The sequence below is a fragment of the Carassius gibelio genome, chromosome A1 (genome assembly GCF_023724105.1).
Source record: "Carassius gibelio isolate Cgi1373 ecotype wild population from Czech Republic chromosome A1, carGib1.2-hapl.c, whole genome shotgun sequence".
Taxonomy (NCBI): domain Eukaryota; kingdom Metazoa; phylum Chordata; class Actinopteri; order Cypriniformes; family Cyprinidae; genus Carassius; species Carassius gibelio.
The window spans coordinates 34,806,174-34,831,923 of NC_068371.1; the positions used below are offsets into that span (position 1 = coordinate 34,806,174).

At 36.1% G+C, this 25,750-nt stretch overlaps 1 protein-coding gene across 7 annotated transcripts in view; it reads right to left on the reverse strand.

Moving 5' to 3' along the window:
- LOC128018641 (guanine nucleotide exchange factor DBS) overlaps window positions 1–25,750 on the reverse strand; it is a 55,623-nt gene that overhangs the window by 28,015 nt on the left and 1,858 nt on the right. For 3 of the 7 annotated variants that reach the window (XM_052604326.1, XM_052604317.1, XM_052604281.1), the window contains exons 1-2: window positions 22,778–23,258; window positions 951–1,034 (exon numbers count right to left, since the gene is read on the reverse strand). In XM_052604326.1, coding sequence (XP_052460286.1) covers window positions 951–1,034; window positions 22,778–22,940 — 247 coding nt within the window. In that variant the 5' untranslated portion in view covers window positions 22,941–23,258. Of the gene's footprint in view, window positions 1–950; window positions 1,035–9,267; window positions 9,662–21,474; window positions 21,755–22,777; window positions 23,259–25,750 lie in introns of those variants that run through there. The other 4 variants (XM_052604290.1, XM_052604309.1, XM_052604336.1 and 1 more) reach the window with 4 other exon arrangements.

Sequence of the window (25,750 nt, forward strand, 5' to 3'; positions counted from 1 at the left end):
TTATCCTGAGTAACATGAGCCGAGCACTAGAACTGGGTTATTTACTGAGACTGGAGAGAGTTTCTGGAGTGTTATTGAGTGACTGTGTGTATATGTGGAATCTGTGCACGTTCTGAACGAATCTGCTGTTGACACAGTGAAAGCAGACATTTATAAATGATCTCTGTTGTATTCACTTCTGACTTTATTTCACAAGGGTGTATTAAATTGACCAAAAGTGACAGTAAAACATTTGATAACCGATTTATACTTCAACTATTTTTTCAAAGAATCCATGTATCACAGTTTCCACAAAATTATTAAGCAGCACAACTGTTTTCAACCTTGATAATAAGAAATGTTTCTTGAGCTGCAAATCATCATATTAGAATGATTTCTGAAGGATCATGTGACACTGAAGACTAAAGTAATGATGCTGCTAACTCAGCTTTGCCATCACAGGAATAAATTACATGTCATAATATTACTGTTTTTACTTTGTTTTTGTTCAAATAAATGCAGCCATGGTAAACATAAGAGACTTTTTTCCAAATCATTGGGGGGAAAACCTAATGTAAATGCCTAAAATTATGTTCTTCTGCAAAAGCAGAAAAAAAAAATATTAGATGATATTGCAATATCAACACATATATGCTGTTAAAAATTAGATTGTCCCAAATTGTAATGTGTCACTCGGCGGCCATCTTTGAAACGCCTCTCGTACATGCAAGTTTAACTCCTATCTCTATGAATGGGGAAACATCAAATTCTCCAAAACTCTTCACTAAGCTTACGAAAGTTCATATCAAATTCATTTTTTTTTTTATCATCAATGTTTTGTTGTACAGGACATGTAAACTCAAATGATGATCCTTTTAATGAAGTTATCTATATCTCTATATAATCTCTAATTGTGATCACACAGTCTTTAATGGCAAAGTATTCTGGGATTGATTGTGTAGGAGACTCACCTGACAGGAATGCAAACTGTTTTCCGAGGTCTGGGCTGATGTCTGCGGCACACAGAGGACTGATCTCCTGCTCCATAATCTCATCTGTGTGAGAAACAAAGAGATTTAGTTAGCAAAAATTTCACAATAAACAAAAACAACTGGTTGTTTCCCATGTTGATGTTTATGCGTACACCACACAACTACATTGACATAGGATGACATATAAAGGAATATCATTTCACTTTTTTTATCGGTTTCTAGGTTATAGTGAAGATGTCATGAAGCTTAGAGTCTGAGAAGAGCAGCTAAATGCATGGAAAGACAGAGCAGCAGATGGAAGAATGGATAGCTGGATGAAGATGAGAAGGTGAAAACAGAGAAAAGAGAAAGAGAGAATATTTTCTCTCTGTATTAGGATATGATGGATTATTGTAAGCAGCTTTTGAAAGTCTTCAGCCGCTGCAGTGTGTGTGAGTCACATTTCTCTCAGGCTCAAACTGTAGGACTTCAAGAGTTTAGGTATGTTCTCATGGTGCAGGTCAGTATCTGAGCACACTTTGGTCTGAATAAAGGTGAAATCAGGCCACTCTAAATAGATCAATCTAAAAACAGACCAAGACAACATGATCCAAAGATAAAGTCACTGGACAAAGGTCAGAAACACACGCACACAGACTTCTATCAGTCTTTCCTGCTGTTGCTGAAGTGCGTTAGAGCAAGGTTAAGAAATCTGAATTAGAGCTGTTTTGAGTATGCAAGTAGGTCACAGATAAATATTCAACACAAAGTACTATAAGTGGGCTTAATGATTTCATCATTAATTCTCTTTCAGCTTTGCTTCAGAAGCCACACAGAAACTCATCGGACTGTTGGTTTGTCTGGTACAAATATTAGAAAGTGCATTCAAAGACAAATACTGATAAATCTTGGAATCTTGTCTAGGCATCAGTAGCAGACCACATCCATAAAGCCTCCACTGCTTTAGCCATGCATGTGGCTGTTGCTGTGCCTGCCATTTAAAACAAAACAAACAAAAATAAACCAAAAAAAAAAAAAAATGAAACCAATGTAACCAAACTGAACAAATGAATAAAACAACAAATTATAAAAACTAAAAAAGCTAAAAGAAACAAACACCAAAGTCAAGCAAAACAAATTAGCCAAAACAAACTAAAACAAAAAAAAGACTAAACAAATAAAAACAAAACCCAAGCAAATCAAACAAAGCAAAACACAAATGCAAAACAAAACCCAATATATTTTGACAAAAAAATAAAATAAATAAAAATAATTTATATATATATATATAGTACCATGTATCATGCTATCACAAGTCAAAAATTAAAAGCATTAATATTATAAATAAAAACATTTTTACTCATATTTGGCACTTACCATGTGTTAAATTTTGGGCTTAGACTGTGATGTGCTTTACCCATCAACACTCATCCTTACTGTGATTTATATTACGTTACTTTTGATTATACTGTGAGATATTACAGTATATTGTCTGCAAGAAACAGCACATCTGACAAAGAAACATGTCAATTAAATCTCCTTAGACAGGAAATGCTCATTTGTTATCTGTGGAGTACAGTGGAGAAGCCTTCAGGAGAAGATAAGTCCTCTTTGAAGCCTGAAGGATGGTTATGTAAGACATTACAGAATAACACTCTGGCTACTCATCCCGTTATTAAGTTTCTGTAAAGTTCAATGACATTTTTCATGCTCTTTAAATGAAGGTTCAGCATTCCAAGTCTTTAGTTTGTTGGACCATTTAAGTACAGTCCCATAAACTTCAAAGTTCAGCTCCCAAAAAGTCAATAACATCAGAACTCCTCTTCTTTCCCACTGCTCAACTCCTGACATTATGGATCACAGACAACACCTGTTTTCACCGTTCCCAACACCTTGCCACAGCCATGATGAGCAAAATACAGATGCTTGCAGATAAAGCAAGACCTGCTAACCCTTTATCTACCCTGGTAACACAGACATGGAGCTGGTTAAAGCCTGGCTTGTTGAAATGGTCACAAACCACTTTCAGATTAAGATTATTATAGGATTTCTGGTCTCAGTGACTCAATAGGAGTGCCGTGTGACTTCAGACACAGCTGCCACTGCCCAGGTTAAAACTGAGCTTGTGAGGTTAAGAAAAGATTCTGGCACAGTTAAGCAGAATGAAGTCATAACCAACAAAGATGACTATGTTTTGCTTTTGTTTTACCCAGATTAAATTTGATTAGATTAGATCTTGTACTGCAGTTATATCTGATCAAATACACATAATTATTCTAAACAAATCAATTTTGCTTGGTTGGAGCAGCAGCTACGCTAATAGTGTCTCTATTTGGATTTACTCAAGCTCCAGTCTGGATCCAGAACACCTGAGAAGAAATGCTGACCCCTCAGAGGACCTCAGATGATGCTAACCCTGAATCAACATACAGAACTAATATTGCTGTGAGTTTGATTGCAACATATAATAATTGCTGGTATTAGTGTTCATCACTTGTTTGATTAAATCTTTAATTGAATTTTCTGTACATTTCTGCCACATGTACATTAAATGACAATCACCACTGATAATCTACTATTAAAATATATTGCAGAAACATAATTTTCTGTAAAATTGATTTGTATCGTGAATAGCGCTATACAAATAAACTTGAACTGAATGGATACAAGCCTTAGGAGACATTTAGGTAAAAGACATTCAGAGTCCTTAAGTTCATCTCAAATGTTCATAATTTGTTGCTTCTTGCCATAAGGGTTCATTCCATAGGTTCTTCAACATCACAAAGATAGCATTTAATAGGAGTTAAATGATAAAAATAGACTAAAAAAAAAAAAAAAACAGGGCAAGGGATTTTGTGGCCATGCAATCCATGACAAGTTTCTCTGTGTTCCAAATTGGATTGTATTCCAAACACTATTATGCATTTAAGCAATTAGGTATGAGAGCCTGTTACATTGTGAATGTAATCACGACTACAGGGCACATGACATAGACACGGAGCAATGAAACCCCTTCATCTCTGAATATGTTCACAATAAAGAACAAACTCAAATGACTAACAGATATATATATATATATATATATATATATATATATATAGACACACACACACACACAGTACAGACCAAAAGTTTGGAAACATTACTATTTTTAATGTTTTTGAAAGAAGTTTCTTCTGCTCATCAAGCCTGCATTTATTTGATCAAAAATACAGAAAAAAAAATGTAATATTGTGATATATTATTACAATTTAAAATAATTATTTTTTAATTTATTATACTTTAAATTATAAGTTATTTCTGTGATGCAAAGCAGAATTTTTAGGATCATTATCACATGATCCTTTACAAATCATTCTAATATGATGATTCATTATCAAAGTTGGAAACAGTTCTGCTGCTTAATATTTTTCAGAACATGTGATACTTTTTTAGGTTACTTTGATGAATAAAAAGAAAAAAAAAGAAGCTATGTATTTAAAATATACATATTTTGTAATTTTTGTAATTCAGTAATTTTTTTTCTTTCTTCTTTTTAAGTAAAATCAATACTTTTATTCAGCAAGGATGTGTTAAATTATTATATATTTTTTTTTATAAATGCAGTTCTTTTTAACCTTTTATTCATCAAATATATTAGAAAGCAGAACTGTTTCCAACACTCATAATAAATCAGAATATTAGAATGATTTCTAAATGATCATGTGATAGACTGGATGTTACATGTGACACTGAATAAGGCTGGAATAATGATGCTGAAAATTTAGCTTTGCATCACAGGAATAAGTTATTTTTTTTAAAGTATATTCAAATTGTTGTAATAATATTTATCAATATTACAGTTTGTGTCTTTATTTTTGATCAAATAAATGCAGGCTTGATGAGCAGAAGAAACTTCTTTCAAAAACAAAAAATAGTAATGTTTCCAAACTTTTGGTCTGTACTGTACATACATATACATATATATATATATATATATATATATATATATATATATATATATATATATATATATATAAATAAAACACCAAGCAAGCAGCAAATACTCACATGCACATACATGTACATATGTACACACACACACACATTTAAATTTTAAAAAATTGGGGTCAGAAAGATTTTGAAAGAAATGTAATTAACAAAGATGCTTTAAAGTGACAGTAAAAACTTAATTGTTACAAAAGATTTATTATTTTAAATAAACACAGTTTTTTTTTCCCCATTCATCTAAGAATCCTGTAAAGTATCACGGTGTACACAAACATATTCAGAATCACGATTGTTTTCACCAGTGATAATTCTAAGAACTTTGTGTGCACCAAATCAGTGTATTAGAATGATTTCTGAAAGATCATGTGATACTGAAGACTGGAGAAATAACACAGAAAATTCAGCTTTACCATCACAGGAATAAATTACAGTTTTAAAATGTTTTAAGATACAATGTTAAAATATAAAACGGTTATTTTTAAATTGCAATCACGACATGCAGTTCTTCTCTCCTTCAAATAAACTGAGCCTTTCAAAGAAAATACACAAACAGCCTATATGACCAGAACAACTAAATAAAGAAGTGATTTTGAGATTTTATCCTCTATGCAATCACCGGATGTGGTCTCTCATTAACCCCATCCCATCAATCTTATTAAACAATACCAGGCCGCTGAGATCGAGGGGGACGCGTTCAGTCTTGTCACGGTCGCCTCAGCTGGGCTCTTGAGAAAGAGGCTTGAGCAGCATCCAATGTTTCATTCACCATCTCATCTCTTGGTGTTTACTCAACAATGCTACGGCACAGAGCCTCCACTCAATATAAAACATACTCTCACACATCCGCAAAACCAAAGCAGCAATAACAGGGCTATAGAAATGGCCCAGGACCCTGCACCGACGCCAACTGCACACTGACAAAGCTATTCAGCATTGGAGTATTGGTATTTAGAAGAACCAGGGGAAGGGCAGACTCTCATTTTAATGCCATTCAACGAATAGACAAGTATTCTTTACAAAAGCCTTACATTTTTAATGCCATTCAGATGAGGTTAGCTGTGACTGCTATGTGATTGAAGATCTGGAGTTGGACTGTAGCCTAAAAGATCCCAGTATTAAAAGATTAATCTTCATCTCAGGAAACTGCTAGTTATCTTTTGTTCAAATAATATTTTTAAACTTTAATATACTTCACAAACATGCTTGTTGGTTATGTAACATGTTTTACGTGCAACACTGGTCTTATCACACTATCATCCCAATATTAATGTTCATGATAAGCAGGATCCAAAAATCTTCGCTGGTAGATAAGATTCAGCTATTTATATAAAACAAAATTGCAATTGTGAGCCTCAAGATCTCACCTCTCCTGGAACTCTGTTTCCTGGCGCAGGAAAACAAGTACAACATGTTTTCCCCGTCTCTGCGGTTGTGTCCACTCTCTGTATTATTTACAGGAGAGTGTTGGATACAGTTGCTTTAAAACCTAAGTATTACACTAAGAGCTCAGATGGAAAAACAAGATGCATACCAATACACAGACACACACACACACACTAAATGCTAACATGCAAGGGAAAAAAATCCTCTTTTTTCATGTCTGTGCAAGAAGCCCAAGTTAAACACACTTTCTTGTTAAAGACCTCTTTGGTTGTGTCATGTCCGAGCCTGTCTTAACTACAAAGAACCAGTCCAGTTTAAAACACACAGGATTGCAGAAACCATTACTGCTACACAAGACTGTAAAGGCCAGGCAATAAAGCAAAGAGAGTCACTTACACACACACACACACACACTCTTGAAGCATGACATCTTCCTTTACATGGGACTCACACAATTGTCATTAACTCAATTTAGTTCAGATTTGCAAAGTTTCAAAGCAATATATTTGGCTATAAATCAGCTCTACAGAATACAATAACATCCTTAAGACACAACATTACCGTTACATACATACATGGATTGCTTCTCTGATCTTCAATACACAAAACTACACAACACACACAAACAACTTAATGAATAATGTCCCAAATGGCTTATTATTAGTGCATGTGGTTTAGTTTCAGGAGGGCACTGTACCCGTGTATGTGTGTGTGTGTGATGAACACAGACATGTGGTCTGGCTCCAGCTATATGAAGAAATGTGAACAGTGTCATATCAATAATATGGTCAAGTCACCTGCTAACAAAGAGGCCAGCTGTGTGCGCGTGTGCTATTTGAATAGACTGTAGTGTGTGTGTGTGTAGGACAGCAAACATAAGAATTCATGCACTAACATTTGGTATTATAGCTCCACTTTACAGAGTCTCCATCTGTCAGACAGGGAGGATATGAAGTAGAAACACACACAGCCCCCTACACCAGCAACAAATGGGCAACAAGTGGGTCAAATTCTTCTTTTCAACAGTTTAACTGAATGTATATCATTGTGGTCCAAACTAAGCAAAAATAAAATTAGGCCACAACAGATCAGAAGCCGTGTTTCCACTGCTGGAACTTTACCAAGGAACTGGGGACTTTGGGCTGGTACTCTGTGTGTTTCAAGGAACCAGGAACTTAATAAAGTTCCGGATAAAAAAAAAAAATGCCCTGCTGGCGAGGTAGTACTTTTTCAAAGTTCCAGAACTTTCAGGGGCGGGACTTGGGCGCTAAACATCCTGACTGGCTGAGTTCACACAGCATTGGGATTTCAACCACCATTTATTCGGATCATTTTCAAAATATTAATGTTATTGTATCATGAAATGTGATTTCAGGCGAGAATGTAGTTGTTTAAAACTCAAATCTGTGGTTTATTTATACATTTATTTAAAAATGTGTTTCGCCGATCTCGGAGACGTGAGCTCCACGCGATCAGCAAGAGGTCAGTGCTCATGTATCCACCGAGAGCAATCTCTACTCGGCTAGTCCTTTTGATATGTGCCGCTGGCTCTGATGTCTCTTTAGTGGTTAAACATAAAATATAATTCAGCTGCGGGGTAAATCTAACAGATAATCTTTGGGCTGTATTAAATTTATCTATATGTTAAAATGAAAATAAAAAAGGAACTGAATAAATGCTGTGTGTTACTGATTATGGGGTATGATTTAACAATTTTCTATTTTTGTTCTCAGTGATGATATTGGAAAGTAAAAAGTTTCTGGACTAGGTGCCCAGCAAATCCACAGTAGTTGGATACAAGACAGAAACCACACCAGACGTATATAGACCGATGGTTACTAAATAATTATAGTGGGTAAAATGGTCATGATAAACCCCTGTGCAGTCAGCCAGAAGAGTGAGAGAATGCTAAATTTCAGTGATTTGTTTGCAAGCTTTACTATTACAACTGCTCATATTTGTAAACCCTATTATAAGTACACTACAAAAGTTATTAAATCAGAAAGGATTCAGCGAGGATGCACAAAAACTGCCAACATTTATGTTAACATAAAGAATGGAGTAATGGCTGCTTAAAATCCAGCTTTGCCATAACAGTGATAAATTACATTTTTATAACCTATTCAAATAAAAAAACAGACATACATTTAATTGTTGGCAATATTAAAACTTTTGCTTTGGCAACCACCATTCAAATTTCATCCAGAAAATAATAAAAACATACAAATATAGTTTTAAAAAAATAACCAAAGAACACACATAATATTAAATACTATATCAAAATAGACACTCTCTCAATATAAAGATTTATGCACATAAATCAGAAAGTCTCACCTCCCATACTCACAACAACAGACAGACCGTGTGTTCTTGTCTGCTACCCTTAAAGTCACAGGTATATCTGTTGTAGTTTGACATTTCCAGTAATAAAGCTTCTATCAGTTCCTTCAGCATCACATAAGAATTTCTCAGCAACATTTTTCAGCATATTTGAGCATCTCACATGACTTAGATGTGCCACAACAATTCCATTCACGCTAAAAACTAAACTCACTTGACAGTTTCTGAAGAAGTACAGCCCGAGGTCACAGTTAGCACAGGTTTAACAGGTTTAAGGCAAAGCTTCAAATGTGAAACATCACTCTGGCTGAAGAACATTAAAAATATATATATGAATTATGAATAACCTTATGTGGATTGTAAAGGTTCCATGGATGTAAAGTTATTTAAGTATATTGAAATCTACATAGTTTGAATACATTTAACAAACAAAGACACCAGAAAAGCCCCAAAACAAAATAGCACTTCAAACTGGACACGTATAAATGTTACAGTTTCTGTTGATTAAACCAATCCCAGCCTTTCTTTGAATTAACTCAAATATCTAAGGCAGCCAGGTTACGGTTATTTTACCCTGGATGTAAAGACTAGTCCAGTCTCCTACCTGTCTTCACTTTTAGTTGCAGCCATAGTCTAGTAATCTCCTGGCAGAGCAGGGACATTCGGCTGAGGTCCATTCTGCTCAGAGTGCACCTTTCCGGCCACCCTCCTGTCTCAGGTGCCTCTATATCTGGGGCTTCATCCTCCTCCAGGACTCACGTTAGCTGCCGCACATTACTGTCCATCAAGCAAAACTGGCAGTCTGTGCACTTCACATTTCCTCATCTCCAACACACACCTACAGGCAGACACACAAACTCCACCGGCATCAGGTTACACTCGTGCAGGTGGAAGCAACAGACGGTGAAGTTAAATGGAGGAAAAGCCACGGGGCAACAGCTTAAACCACATTGCTACTCTGTAGCGACCTGTGCTCGTGCATGAGAGCGTGAGTGAGTGTGCGCGTGTAGGGAGAGGATAAGCTCTCATGTACGCACACACACTCTAATCGTCCTGCCTCTAACAGGTTAGAGAGAGGGAGAGAGAGGGATGGGGGGATGACAGCAGTTTTCTCTGTTTGTTACTCTGCCAGGGCCCTGTGGATTAATAATACACAGCCAATCAAAATACTGGGGTCAGAATGAGAGGCGGAGCACAAAAACTACAGCAACTCCATCTATAATGACACTTAAATCTATTATACACTGTACTTACTATATGTTCATTGTTAAAAAAATTTGCATGTTTAGCCTGCTTTACTTTTTCCCTTTTAATAATGGTTAATAATAATAATAATAATAGTGTAATGTTTTTGTGTAATTGTTTTATTTGTTATTGCTATTGTTATTTCACTTCATTTACACTGAAAATGCAGATAGATTTCACTATCTATGCCATTAAGTCAAATATATAAAAACATACATACATACATGCATACAATGGGGCTCGAAAGTTTGGGCACCCTTTGCAGTAATTTGGAGTAATTTTCAAAAAATAAGAGAGATCATATTAAATGCATGTTATATTTTATTTAGTTCAGTCCTGAGTAAGATATTGTACATAAAAGAGATTAACATTTAGTCCATAACACAAAAAAATGCTGAAATTATTAAAATAACCCCACTCAAAAGTTTGGGAACCCTTGGTTCTTAGTACTGTGTGTGGTCACCTGATGATCCTCGGCTGTCTTTCTGTTTTGTGATGGTTGTGCATGAGTCCCTTGTTTGTTCTGAACAGTTAAACTGAGCAGCGTTCTTCAGAAAAATCTTTAAGCTCCTGCAGATTCTTCAGTTTCCCAGCATCTTTGCATATTTGAACCCATTCATGCAGTGACTTTATGATTTTGAGATTCATCTCATCACACTGAGGACATTTGAGGGACTCTTGCAACTCAAAACCCTTCATCTTGTGTGTGTGTGTGTGAGAGAGAGATTTAGACACATCGAAACTTCCTTTTTATAAAATATTAGAGCAAACACTGCCAATCTTAAAAAGTAAAGTGTCTCTAAACCTAATCTCTAGTGTACTTTTTTTTTTTTTGTAAGTTCTCTCTTCTTAGAGCACTGCCGTTACTTACGAAAACAACACTGTGTCATGCATTTTAATATGCTACATACTATTTTCAGATAATATCACGGATACATTTATAGAAAGGTACTGTATATCCGCTGGAGCTGTCAGGTAAAAGTATACTTTCACTGTGACTTTGTGATGCAATCTTCAGCTCAAGGCTCTCTCACATCCTGAAGGTCACAGGCCGCATACAAGAGGACTTTAAAATGCAGGTCAAGTTCTAGACACTCTGGCTGGAAATCCCCTGGCTCTCTTCTCTGAGATCTTGCGTCCGGCTATATATACACCCACTCCATACTCATCTGAGACATTCACACATACAGATTATTTAAGAGAGGCAGCCTTTTTATAAAGACAGACACAATTCCCCTTTCTCTGCTAATCTTACACAGTAAATTTACTTAATACCAATGAAGTTAAATAAAAGTATAAAAAGAGCATTATTTAGTTTAATTGTATTTGGTCAACTTCACAGCCTATGCAGCATGTAATCCAATTTTAAATTAGCTTTTACATTATAGTTGCATTAAGAATATATTTTTAATATTAGTATTAATTAATAAAAATGTACATAATGTAAATGAATCAATAAATTAACGTTACTCTACAATTTTAATTATTAATTTTTAAACTAATTAAACTTGCATAAACTAAAGATGGTAAAATAAGAGCCTGTAATTGGGTGATGTGGTCTGATAATCTGATAGTTATGTAGTGCAATGTTTGTTGGTTTTTACTAGGGTTATTATAGTTAACTAAAAATAAAAATATGAACATTTTTTGTAAACTGAAATCAAGCAGAAATAAATAAACTTAAAAGGTTCCCTGAAGTGTCTTGAAACAGAAAGAGAGGGCGGGACATATAGCAGCCCCGCCCCCTTTTTTAAATAATAGCATTATGCTTATATCTGCTCGGCCCTGGGACGTTGAGCTCGGAAAAGCCGCATTTGACAGCCACAGTCTGATAGATTACCCTTAGATCCAAAAGGAAACTCTTAATAAAACAAAATAGTGGTCATAATTATGTTGAGTCTGTGTAGTTGTAAAAGTTTTTCTTTATAAATGCAGACTCAGGCATATGATCCGCTCCGTGCGATGGCATCTCTGGAGTGGAGCCAAAGTCCAGATGTGCACTGCTGCGGTTCACGTGAAACAACGTGAAACCAAACATAATTTGCACCAATCGAAAGCCTGAATCGTTTCCTGTTACTTACATAGTGCACTACGAGGTATTCACTGTAAAGGAAATACTACACTGTGAACAAATGACTGATCTTCAGCGACTATTTATAGTGTAGGAGGCGGGCGCTTCAGATTCTAGAGAGCATTTGATTGGTCACAAGATTTGATGAGAAGATAAAGTACGATGTGACGTCAAAAAAATAGTTGAGCCGCTTTGGCAAACTGCAAGCTTTGAAAGCTTATATCTTCGAAATTTAAATTTTGTCACCATTTTGGACCACACTGACTTATAGATAACCTTATGACTAACATAATGATACTAACACCCAAAAAAACTTGAATTTTTATTTCATGGGGACTTGACAAATGTCAGAAAATTTAGGAAAGAGAAAAAAAAGTTGAACTAAAATTACTAACTGGAAGGATATAAAAACAAACAGAACTATAACTAAAAACGAATATTTACTATTAAAAATAGGTATTATTTAAAAACTAATATTAAAAAAATAACCAACAAAAAAATGACAAAAGCACTTAAAAATACTAAAAAAAAGGTCATTCAAAATGATAAAAACTCTAATATAAAAATACTAACATCATCTAGAATAATAATAACACTGTAGTGTAGACATGGAGCCAATCATGAAGCACAGTGGGATTTGATCATGTTTTATGGAGAGGAAGTGAGTGCAAAAATACATTTAAAAGGAGAAATGAGAAAAGAAACAAACTCACTTTACTGCCTTTCAGCCTCCAATCACTTTCACTCAAAAACAAAACAAAAACAAACTTTATCTAGCTCACCCTTTCTGTATATGTGCCATACCCCCATCAAGAGGTCAAATCATGTTCTATTCTTCTCATGTCTCCTGATTATTCATTCAATTATTCATGATTCATTAAAACACTGTACCTCGTTCTAACAAACAATTTCAAGTATCTACTGTATGTGAGATCGACAGATCTAGATATCTTTTTTAGAAACTTAATGAGCTGCTATCTTTGTGATCTGTGCTTCTAAAATGCTTTTTCTATACTAGATTGGAATTTAAATTATTAGCGCATAACTTGGATTATTAGAGTATAATCAGTTATACTTGCTATGACTGCAAAATAATTGCAAGTCAAACTCTGCTTGCCGTCTTAGTGGCGGCACTCATTCCTAATGAGGATCTATGTACAGTACAACCGGTTCAAATTGAACTGTGATAAGTGAAACTGTGAAGCTGATCATACAGTCTGCTGAACATACAGTCAGGCTAGAGTAAAAATAGACTCCGGGCCTATTGATTCAGAAAAATGTATAGTCTAGTAGGACAGGATACATATGGCCGTCCTTCATGATTCTACAGTGCTGCAGCAGTTGTAAAGAGAAAGGCAGGAGTGTGTTTCTGTAACTTCAGTCACACATCCTGTTTCTGGTAGACTCTGGTTCTCCCTGCGCTTTTCAGCAGAAAATGAAACCGATACTTCATATGCTAAAATAACAGGATTTTGTGTAAATTATGTAACATAGCCTGCTGAAATCCAATGATCAAAACAGGATGAAGGAAATGTCTGATGATGGATTAACTGACATCATGTGTGCCCTTGAAAATGTGACCAGCCCCTTAAATATATCTATATTATAGTATCTATTAAAATAAATTCTGTATTACTTTTGTTCATGACTTTTACAGTAAATGTTATATACACACACACACACACACACACAGCTGGGTAAATGATTAAAAATGTTAAAATCGCATGATTGTCTGCAGTTAACCACAATTAATAAAATTTTTATGCACAAAACTATAATTGCCTTCAAAAGTAGTGTATTGTGCATTTTTTCCATTTTAAAGTACTTCTGGTTCTCTAGGCTACAGAACCATGGGGAAGACTGTTGATCTGACAGTTGTCCAGAAGACAATCATTGACCCCCTTCACAAGGAGGGTGAGCCACAAGCATTCATTGCCAAAGAAGCTGGCTGTTCACAGAGTGCTGTATCCAAGCATGTTTACAAAGTGGTAGTGGAAGAAAAAAAGTGTAGAAGTCACTGCACCCATTTACCAAGAAATTAGTTCCTTCTGCTGACCAGCTTTTTGATGATGCTGATTTCATTTTCCAGCAGGATTTGGCACCTGCCCACAGCCAAAAGCACCAAAAGTTTGTTAAATGACCATGGTGTTGGTGTACTTGACTGGCCAACAAACTCACCAGACCTGAACCCCTTATAGAATCTATGGGCTATTGTGAGGAAGATGAGAAACAAGAGACCAAAAAATGCAGATGAGTTGAAGGTCACGGTCAAAGAAACCTGGGCTTCCAAACCATCTCAGCAGTGCCACAAACTGATCACCTCCATATCACGCCAAACTGAGGCAGTAATTAAAGCAAAACGAGCCCCTATCAAGTATTGAGTACATGTACAGTAAATGAACATACTTTGCAGAAGGCCAACAATTCACTAAAAAATTTTTTTTAATTGGTCTTACGAAGTAATCTAATTTGCTGAGATAGTGAATTGGTAGGTTTTTTTTTTTAAAGGGGGGTTGAAATGCTATTTCATGCATACTGAGTTTTTTTACACTGTTAAAGAGTTGGATTCCCATGCTAAACATGGACAAAGTTTCAAAAATTAAGTTGTACGTTTGAAGGAGTATTTCAGTTCCAAAAATACTCCTTCCGGTTTGTCACAAGTTTCGGAAAGTTTTTTCCGAGTATGACTCTGTGTGACGTTAGATGGAGCGGAATTTCCTTATTTGGGTCCTAGGGCACGTCTGCCGGAAGAGCGCGCGCTCCCGTATAGCACAGCACTGAGAGCACAACAGACTTCACTGATCAGAGCGAGAGGGTCGCGAAATGTCACAAAAGAAGTGTGTTTTTGGTTGCCAGGGCAAGACAACCCTGCACAGATTACCAAAAGAGAAACAGCATTAAGGGACCAGTGGATGGAGTTTATTTTTACAGAGCATCAACGGAGTTGTGCAAGTGTTTTTGTTTGTTCCCTGCATTTCGAAGATGCTTGTTTTACAAACAAGGCCCAGTTTGATGCTGGATTTGCGTATCGTTTATTTCTTAAGGATAATGCAGTCCCAACGAAAAAGGGTCACGATCGTGTGTTGGAACCGCAGGCGGTGAGTAAAACTGCTTCAAATATCTCTGCCTCCTTGTTTGTGCGTCCGCCTCCCATGCCGGAGACCCGGGTTCGAGCCCCGCTCGGAGCGAGTCGTTGCTGCTGCTGCTCTCGTTCAGTTTCAGCCTCGGGATCAGATTCTGGATCATAAATATACGCTGAATCTGACTGTTACCCATGGTTTGTTTTGGATGATGTTTTTTTCCTCACGGTAATGTCACAGCTTCCACATGCTCTCAACGCAAAAGCTTACTCGCGCTCGTGATTCTTTAGCTCCGCCCACACATCACGCCTCCAGCCGGTCGTGTTTTTCCGGGAAAAACTCTCTTTACAGACTATCTTTCTCTTATGAATATAATAAAACTAAAGACTTTTTGGAGTTATGAAGGATGCAGTACTACTCTATAGGTACTCAAGATTAACAGGATATTGAGTGAAAACGAGCATTTCACCCACCTCTAATGCAAGCCAAAACCATCACAATTAAAATAACCAAAGAATTAAAACTATTTCAGTCTCTGTGCATTGAATTTATTTAATACACGAGTTTCACAATTTGAGTTGAATTACTGAAATAAATGAACTTATCCATGACATTCTAGTTTATTGAGATGCACCTTTAAATACTTGGACAATGTAAAGTGGAGCGGTATCTTACCAATCTTATTCATAAATCATTTAAAAACTAGGCAGTCAATGTCCATTTTCATGTTCATATTCATGACTTTTACAGTAAATGTTTTTCTTTTTTAATTACTGAAATGTGCTTAAGTAGTAGTCATCACATGTACTCCTATGTACATACTGCATTTTAGGTGTTTGAACTTCTTTCCAAAAAAGGCTTGTGCTAATTTGAGTCACAAGGGAAGGATGAATTTTTACTGAGAGATGCTTTTAGGAAAGCACATGATTCTACATATCTAAGGAGGAAATTGTCTTTCAAATAGACGTTTTCCTGTAATTCTCGTTTTGCTTTGGAATTTTTTTTTATCAAAAAGAAATTTCACGCCCAGCTTTCGCAATTCAATATGAATCTGATGAAGTATAGTTTTAAACAACCTAACTGTGTTTATATTTCATAATCAGTTTCATGGAAAGAACCTTGAAAACAGTCAATCAGCAGATTTGAGGGAACCGAATGCTGAAGTGAGCATATGATCACAAATTTACCAGAAAGTGGGAATTTTCCAATCACTTGAGAAGGAGGGTGCAACTTGTGTCAGCTCAAAACAATGATCATCCGACCCATTAAAACATCCTTACTGATGATGCCTGTGGCGAATATCTCTCTCTCTCACACACACACACAGGATAGTCATGTGATCAGTCTCAAGCAGACAGTGGGTTTGGTCACAGCAGCACATCTAAAGATCACACAGCAACAAATCAACCCTCAGTACACCGAAAATACAGCAAAGATCAGACTCATGAGAAAAATGAGTTTCAAATCACAAACAACCATTAGACTCATGTGCCTGTTTGCAGACATACATGTCATTTAGATGTTACTTACAATCCTTGCGCATGCGGGCTCTGAAGCTACAAAGAGCAGAGTGAAATTTCCACTTTATAATTAAACTCAAATCCCAAAGATGAGCAAAAAAGCAATTAAATACTCTGTCCGAAGATCAGGTATTTCCTTTGAATAACATACTAAAATGTTTACCAATGAGACTGTGCTTTCACTTTTCTCGTCTACATTTTTCTTTCCTTTTCCGTGATTCTTTCTAACTCTGGAAATTCTTTCATGCCATTGGGACAATCTCCCGTCATTAACCCACATCAGTGTGGACAGTCGTCATGTCCTCTGGCCTGTGGGGGGATGACGGCTGTCTGGACAGCAGTAAGCAGTAGCGGTTAGCTGCATGTTCTCAGGGGACGTTCATGTCACCGCACCCTCTTTATCATCCAGATTTAATCAGCACAGACACTGTAACAGAATCACAGTCTGTTTAGGCCTCTACATGATCCCTCTCATAATTATCCACGCTTACTGTTGGCAGCATATGATGTTTAATTTAATGCAGTTTTACCAAACAGGAAGCCTTGTGTTTATATCCTCTTAATTTTCTAAACCTGGGAAACTTTAGGAATCCATGAGAAAAATGGCTTGGTAAAGAAAGAAATTACAGTCACCAAGAAATCAAAACTGACTTATTTTTATGGAATTTAGCAGTATTACATTATTAGAATTTTTTCATTTCATTTGCCTATATAATCTTTAAACAACATAATGAGGGCGGGACAACCTATCGCTCACATGATATCAAAGTGAGCCAATCAATTTCTGATGTTCAAAATCAAGTCCCGCCCTACATTTATTCTTGTTCAGAAAGCGGTTTCACTCAGATAGACGTCACATTAACGAAGAAAAGACTTTTGCTACCTACAGGCATTACATTTTTAATAAAACTTTCATTATTTACTTACTCTCATGCCGTTCCAAATAGTCCCAACAAAATATCCTCACATAAAACAAGACAGGTGAGAAATGGGTAAAAATCACCCTACAGATAAGATTGGAACAGAAGGCAAAGGAAATAAAGATATATAATATCTTATAATATCTATAATATGATATAGATCAAATATGTGATGGCTCAGTGGTAGAGCATTGTGTTAGTAGCCCAATTCCCAGGGACCACACATACTGATTAAAAAAATTAAAAATAAATTTAAATAAAAAAAATAAAATAATGTATAGCCTGCATGCACATGTAAGTCACTTTGGATAAAAGCATCTGCTAAATGCATAAATGTAAATCATGACAAATTAAGCTGTTTTTGGTCTGTAAAAAAAAGTGCAAAAATACTATGCAAATGATAGTGTTATAATTTAAGACCAACTTCTCTGTTTAAAATACATAAGATAATACACAACAAAAGGCATAAAAATAATACAATTAATTTACTGTAACACCTTCAAGAAGAAGAACCCAGAGCAAAAGCAGAAATAATCATATCAGCTGACTTTGGCAAAATGTTTGTTCATCAACCGCATGTAACTCAGCATACAAACACCATGCAATAGCAAGAGGAAACATCCTTTAATGATTTCCTCTAACATGACACTTATTCCTTAAAAATTTGTATGTCCAAAAATAATAAAAAGCCACAAAACAAGAGATTTGCCCAGTAAACATGCGCTTTTGCAGGGGCTGCCGAAACATGAACTCAGCAAGAGCAGCAACTGTGAAATCCATGCAACAAGACATTTGCTAGAGTAAACATACACTACATTATGGGCTGTTTCAACAAGAAACTGAGTATATATGAACTCAGTGAGGGCAGACAATTACTCAGAGCAAACAAATACGAGGAGAAGGCCGATGGCTCAATCTCACAATAACAGCAAAATCAAAGAGAGAAGTTCACAAGGCTACGATGCATTGATAAAATGTGCTATATTGTTTAGTGGATTAGTATAGCATTGATGCATATACAAAATCAACTCTTACATGATTCACTCAGGGGCTTATTTAACAGTATGGCCTTGTATATGTAAAGCTGCAGCGCTTGACAAAGTGTGCTCATTGGCAGTTTGAGAGATGACACCATATCTCCAATCTCTGGTGATCAGCAGTACAGATTAACGCACAAGCATACAGCTCATCTGAGCCTAAGTGGCCTAAACACTAGAACTCTACAGCCACACGGTGGATGCTCAGAGCCAAAATGGCTGACTAGGTTTCCTCTATGTTGACTGACATAAGGTAGGGCATCATAAACCAGGCAAGCAGATCCAAAATAAACAGTGTAGACCAAAGCTAAAGTAGTTTAAGATCAACCCTTCCTTCTGAACTGTGTCCTCATAACACTATAAGCAAACCTCACCAACCCCATAGGCAAATAAAGCTCTTGTATCCTCTTACCGCTTCACAGGCGCATGTGCATTAGAGGAGAGCTCAGTCTTTTCTTGTTCGATGTTCGTTGTGATGATCCCACTGCAAAAGTTATGCAAAATACTCAAGCAGCACAGAGACACGGCCAGAAGCCATGCTGCAGAACCACACCCACAGAGTAACATGCCAGCAGGTGCATCTAATTACAACACCCTGTCTACAAACAATCGACAATCTTATGAGAAGTGCAATATCAGATCTATACTTAGCATTCGAACTTTGGCTAAGGACACCTTACTTAAGTATAGTGCTTTGTTATGTCTTTTTTTTACATTTTAGATAAACGGTGGACACAAACAAATTGTCATATACTCAATGCCATGTCATTCCAATTGCATAAGCTGTTTTTTTTTATTTTTCAGTGATTCAAGTATATGTGGTAACCATGTGGCATCATTTTGAAATTCTGGAGACAAGTGGAAGCTTTAGGGGAGGGTCAAGAGGGCCAGTGACTTGATCAGAGGACTTTTTGTTTACTGCAGTAACTATTTTATATGTTATATATGGTGTTTTTGTTCTTTATGGAGCTTGACCGCCCCTGGTTACCATGTTATTGTTATGTAAATTTAAACTACTAAAAATAAATGTTGTTAGCTGAAATATAATCCAATTATTATAATAGATGAAAAAATTATTCGATTTAAACTTTAACAACCTTGGCAACTAACTGAAAGTATTACAATTACAGAAACTGTGATAAGATAAAGCTACGTAAAATATTTTTAAAAACAAAAACTAATAAAAATGGCAAAATGACTAAAATATAAACAAAACTAATTCAGAACAGTATATACAAATCCTAAAATATAATTGCTGGTTATTATGGAGCGCCATGGCAAGAGCTGTACAATAATTATTCCAAATTGACTTATTTTTATTTGATCTGATCCACGCAGAGAATTGAAAAGCTTTTACACGTCATATTTCACATCAGATACTTACAACATGTATTTAAATGGCAGATGTATTATTACTCTCCAAACCTCCCATGATACATCATGTCTCATGATACAAGTGCTGAAAAAAACAACCAAGTGTCGCACAAACACTTCTCATCTTTTTTTAGCACATGACAAAAGAGGAACTTACAAATTAGCCCATCACAGCAAACAATGAACCTGTAGAAACTTTCCATTTCCTCTACAGTGATCTTCACTAAGCTCCTGCAGTTTTCCGGGGGTCGGAGGTGCGTCCCAGTCCCCTCCATCAGTATCATTTCACCTCCTTCTCTTGGTGTAAGTCTGTCCTGCTGCCCATTTACTGTCACATCCCATCTGTCCTCATATTGCAAATATTAACTCCCTGAATTATCACGGTCTGTCTGTCTCTGATGCTGTATCTTTCTATCTCAGGTGTAAGTGCTGCAGCCAGGAACGTGACGCTGTTTGTCTCACCCATCTCAGATTAAGGGAACGCCCCACAACAAAGCCGCTTTGCACACGCTTGCCCTCACACACAAACCCAACACACACCTGTCTCTTATCTCACCTGTGATTTTCAAATAAATGCACAAAAGAATTCTTTCAGTAAACGTAATGGAGTTCTTAATTATGATTAATTTTGTATTATCTTGAAAAAGAAAGAAAGAAACAAACAAACAAACAAATGGAACAATTTACATAGTTTGTTGTTGTTTATTGCATAATTTTTTTATTACGTGTTAACACATTATGGTAATTTTTTTGTGCACCTTCTATATATTACTATTCATTCTGGAAAATCTGTTTTTTATCACAAGTGTTTTAAGGTGGTTGTCATAATGGTAGATTTGAGTAATTTTGTATATTAACATTATTTCAGTTAATGAAATACTGAAATTAAATGTGCAGTAAGAAAAAAAAACATGTATCTGTAAAGCTTAAAATGTTGCAACAATAATAATTTTTACCTTTTAAATTAAATGTTAGCTAAAATAAAATATTACATTTTAGCTAGTTGCAAAGGCTACGTTTCTTTATTATTTCAAACATTAAAATAATAACTTGAAAAGTTGACATTAAAATAACTCAAAATAAAACATAAATAAAAATGTAAAAAATTATACTGACCTATTTGTAAAAAAAAAAAGATATATATATATATATATATATATATATATATATATATATATATATATATATATATATATATATATATACACATTTAGAACAGAATGTATATACTGTATATATATATATATATATATATATATATATATATATATATATATATATATATATATATATATATATATATCAAAATCATAAAACCTATAAAACTATAATACATCAACACCGATGACCAATAGTCTGCATATGACAGATAATGATGTCAAAAATAGCTTGTCTAAATAGCACAGATACTGAACAGAGGAATGTGACAACATTGTTTCATATTAAACACAGAAAGTCAAACATCAAAGAGCAAATACACACAAAACACACACACGACTTAAGCAGCATCCTGTTCCGAGTGAGAAGCAGACACAGAGCGGATTAAGATCAGAGATTTACTCACATTTCAGGACGTCTGACATCTGCTCTCCAGTACAGATACTGCCACAAGTTGTCCTTCTCAGTGCCTTTTTTTCTAGTGTGTGTGTATTCCCTATTCTGTCCAGTCTGTACTATGCAAAGCAAAGCAATTGTTCGGTTTGTTATGGGTATGTATGTGCGATTATTTTTTGGAGAAGTTGAGATGATATGCTGTTTGCCCTTGTCTATCAGTCTCTCATGTCATGTGTGTTCCTTAAATATACCAGTCCAGCTCTATGCTGAGACGCACTGGTTTACTGTGAAACCAAAACTTTTAGCACAAAGTGTTTGAGCAAGAGAGAAAGAGAGAGAGAGAGAGAGAGAGAGAGAAAGAGAGAGAGGATGTGTGTCAATTCGGTCTGGGAAATGGGCCATCCACATGAATCTTAATGATTGAGAGAAATCCCACAAGGAAACCACCTCTCAACTTCACACACACACACACACACCGTGGGGACACACCATGTTCAAGGAACAGTTCATCCATTACGTACTTTATTTAAGGCCGGTTCACAAGAATGAGGTCTATAAAGATATTTTAGCGTCCACACCAATGGTAGATAATGTTCTATTTATTCAAAGTTCATCATTCGACACTTTAAATGTGTAAACCTTTTAAAGTCAGGTGGACTTTGATTGATAGAAATTCTAATTCCATTGAATCAGAACCTTTTTAAAACTTTATCTTTATATAGTTGTCAGCCCTGGTGTGAACAGACCTTTACTCATCTTAATGTTACTCCATATCTTGTATGACTTTTAAAGAATATGCGGGTCATTCCTTTCCATGCAATTCCTTAGAATGGACACAAATACACAAAGGCACAAAAAAAGTATCATAGTCATATGCATAAGTATCATGAGGTACATATTACTTGTGCGTTATGTTATAGTTTTACTTTAAAACAGCTTTTTGTGAGATGCAAACCTAGATTTAAGTAATTATGAGACCTTTAAAGTACTTTTGCATCCTTACTGAAGCCTGGAAGTATAATTTCTCGTTTATTGAATGAGGTACTACATTTTTCCAAATTTTATAGTTCCTCAGAATAAGGAAAGTCAAATGATTCTGGAATAACATGAGGGTGAGTAAATAATGGCATAAGTTTCATTTTTGGTTGAACTATTCCTTTAACCGCTCAAGTACGTCACAAAGTGTTTTAAAACTGAAATAACTTAACAGAGGCAGTCAGCACTTCCCATCCTGTTTCCTCAGCAAAAACCATCTGAAAGCAACGACACCAAACACACACACACACACACACACTGATATTCTTGTCTCTCACCATTCCAGTCCATCCAGGAGCTCTTACGGCTGAAGGTTGTGAAAGGAGAGAAGGGGACCCCCTGTAAGACGGTGGCCGATAGGTTGTAGAGGAGCTGGGTCAGTCGGGACAGAATCCGCTGTGGGGCGTCCTGACCATCCCGAAGAAACTCATGCAGAGACATTTAAACTGGCTCCAACATGCACCTAACCAGTCTTGACTGGCCTCGGCTCGACCTGTAGTCTCGGAAGCAGGCCAAAACCAATTCAGACTGATCCACATTCGTCCAGGCCGCTGCTAAAACAGTCCTGACTGCACCAGGGCAATCTGAACTGAGACCAATGAAATCCCAAGCCAGGACGATCTCATCCAAGAGAATGCTGGGAAGACTACAGCAGCCCAGTGCTGATCTCAGAGAGCTTCCTCTGTCAGATGGGACCCGCAGAGAGAGGCTGCATGCAGACGCATCTCGGACCTCCTGTTTGTAAAAAAACAACCCCGGCATTCATGCACGCTGTCGCAATAAACACACATATTCTTTCAGAGGAGAGGAGAAGAGTGGAGGAGAGGGGAGGGAGTTTTAGCACAAATCCCCTTCTGCTCTGCTAATTACACACACACACATACACACACACACACACAATCATAGTCACTAATCTCCAGCATTCTTGTGCGCCACTTGGGGGACAAACTGACCAACTTTCTCTAAACAGAAGCAAGATCTCTTTAAATGAATTGTAAACTTTTTTAAAAAATCATTCAATCAGACATTTTACAGACTGCAGGGATACACATAAATAATGCATCGGACTGCAAGTAGCATGCTTCTTTATGTGGGTTTGTATAATTTATATATGCAATTAGATGACCATATATAAAATACTATATTACCATGCACTTTTAAAAAACATGACTATGAATATTTATGTGGATGGCTCTGCAGAGACTTCATTTGTCCTGGCTAGACCTTGCAATGCTCTAGCACAAAACAACGCATCATTTTGCAAGGTCAAGCAGTGCTTATATTTTCAAATAAAAATCTAAAAATCTAGTTTACATATACAGTTAACACAATATATGACGGGTCACAGTTATTTGTTATCTGAAATATGTTCTCTGTTTCTCTGTCGCACACAGTCACTCTCTTTTCCCCTTATTGCTCTGGATCTCTCCCTGTTTCACCCTTGGCACAGTCGTCTTCAGAAAACACAGATAAAAGAAGAGAGGGAGGGAGAGAGAGAGAGAGAGAGAGAGACAGAGAGAGAGAGAGAGAGAGAGAGAAACTGCCTGCCAAGGTTTTGGGCAAATGCCTCCCCAGCATGTAATTTAGCCCTCTATTTCTTTATTTTCATCCTATTACCATGGTGGAAGCAACCCTACAGAATAAAACAGCCTCCTCTTGAAAGACCGCAGAACCTGTTACCACAGCAACCCTCAGACACAGTGCAGTATTTGAAGCTGTATTATAATCTGTGCTCAATAGAGGTGAAAGCATATAAAACTGTCATAAAAGGCATTACAAATATGCTATTTGTATCAATATTATATTATATTCTTCCGCTACTAGAAATCCGGTGCTGAGATATCCATGCTTTTTAGAGCCTTCCAGACGTATTGTCACTGATAAAACATCTATAGTCCTATAAATCAAACAACTAGATAGATCAAATTTGATGACATACTTGACAATGCATGGCCTGAAAGTATGAAATCTTGAGATTGGAAGGTTTTAATGTCAGATAGTAAGATAGTAAAAAACAAAATAATCACTAAAACAGAACATCATCTCATATTGGACCACTTCGGATCCAATTCGACTTCATTAGACCCCCAAGAAATATCAAACGAGTTCAGTCTCCATTAAACCTTTTCAGACCCAAGTACACATTATAAGAATACTAACCCAGTTGAAAAAAAACAACATATGCTGGTAAGGTATGTTTAGAAGCATGGCTGCAGGTTTGAGCTGGTTTAAAATCATCGTGTGCTGGATCTAAAATGGTCATGAGATGGTTTAAGCGGGTCCTAAAATGGTCTTAACCAACTAGCTCCTGCTCAGGACCAACACATGACTATCTTAAACCAGCTCATAACCATCTTAAACCAGCTGCTTTGCTTCAAATCATACCTTACCAGAAAATGCTGTTTTTTTAAACCCGGTAGAAGCCACATCAGACCACGTTTCTAGGAACTGATAAACTGTTGTTCCAAACTTGACTTTCTTTCTTCTAAAGAACATAAAAGAAGATATCTTAATGAAGTCAGTGGGGTCCAAGGACAGAATTTTCATTTTTAGAGAAACTATCCCTTTAAAGGTCAGTTTGCTGCAGGTTTTGAGACCAGTCGTAAAGATTTATCTGGATTTATCAAAGAATGATCTATATTATTACCTCTGACTGAGATCTGTGATCACATCACAATCTAACCGTCACTACACTGATATGTGATAAGCTCGATTTGCACAATGGGTGACATGAATGCAGATGTGATGTCATGTGTGTGTGAGAGAAAGAGATTGTGAGCATGAGCGGACAGCTGTAGGCCAGCATTAGCTCTTTGGCTAGACAGAGTTTTTAACACCTAATAAACACTTGCAGGTTTCACTTGGAAGTTTTCCAGACACGAAATGTAGCATACTGTATGAGAGACACAGGACAAATTTGCAAGCATAGTCACACACAAACTCAACTTTTTTCGCATTTCAACTTTTATTTTTATGGGTAATTGAAAAGGTTTATTTACTTATTTATTTCATTTAAAAAATTTTGTGTTGATTTATAAGTATTTTGTCAAACTTCTTACAACCATTTTTTTAAATGTTGAAACAACAGCTGACATAATTGCAACATTTCAAAAATGATGGTCAGTCACATGCCAGCGGGTTTCTTTTTCTATGATGGTTGGAACTTTCAGCTGACTTCTAATAATACTGAACTAATACTATTTTCTATCCACTAAATTCACAAAAATCATATTTATCATAAATGCACAGTT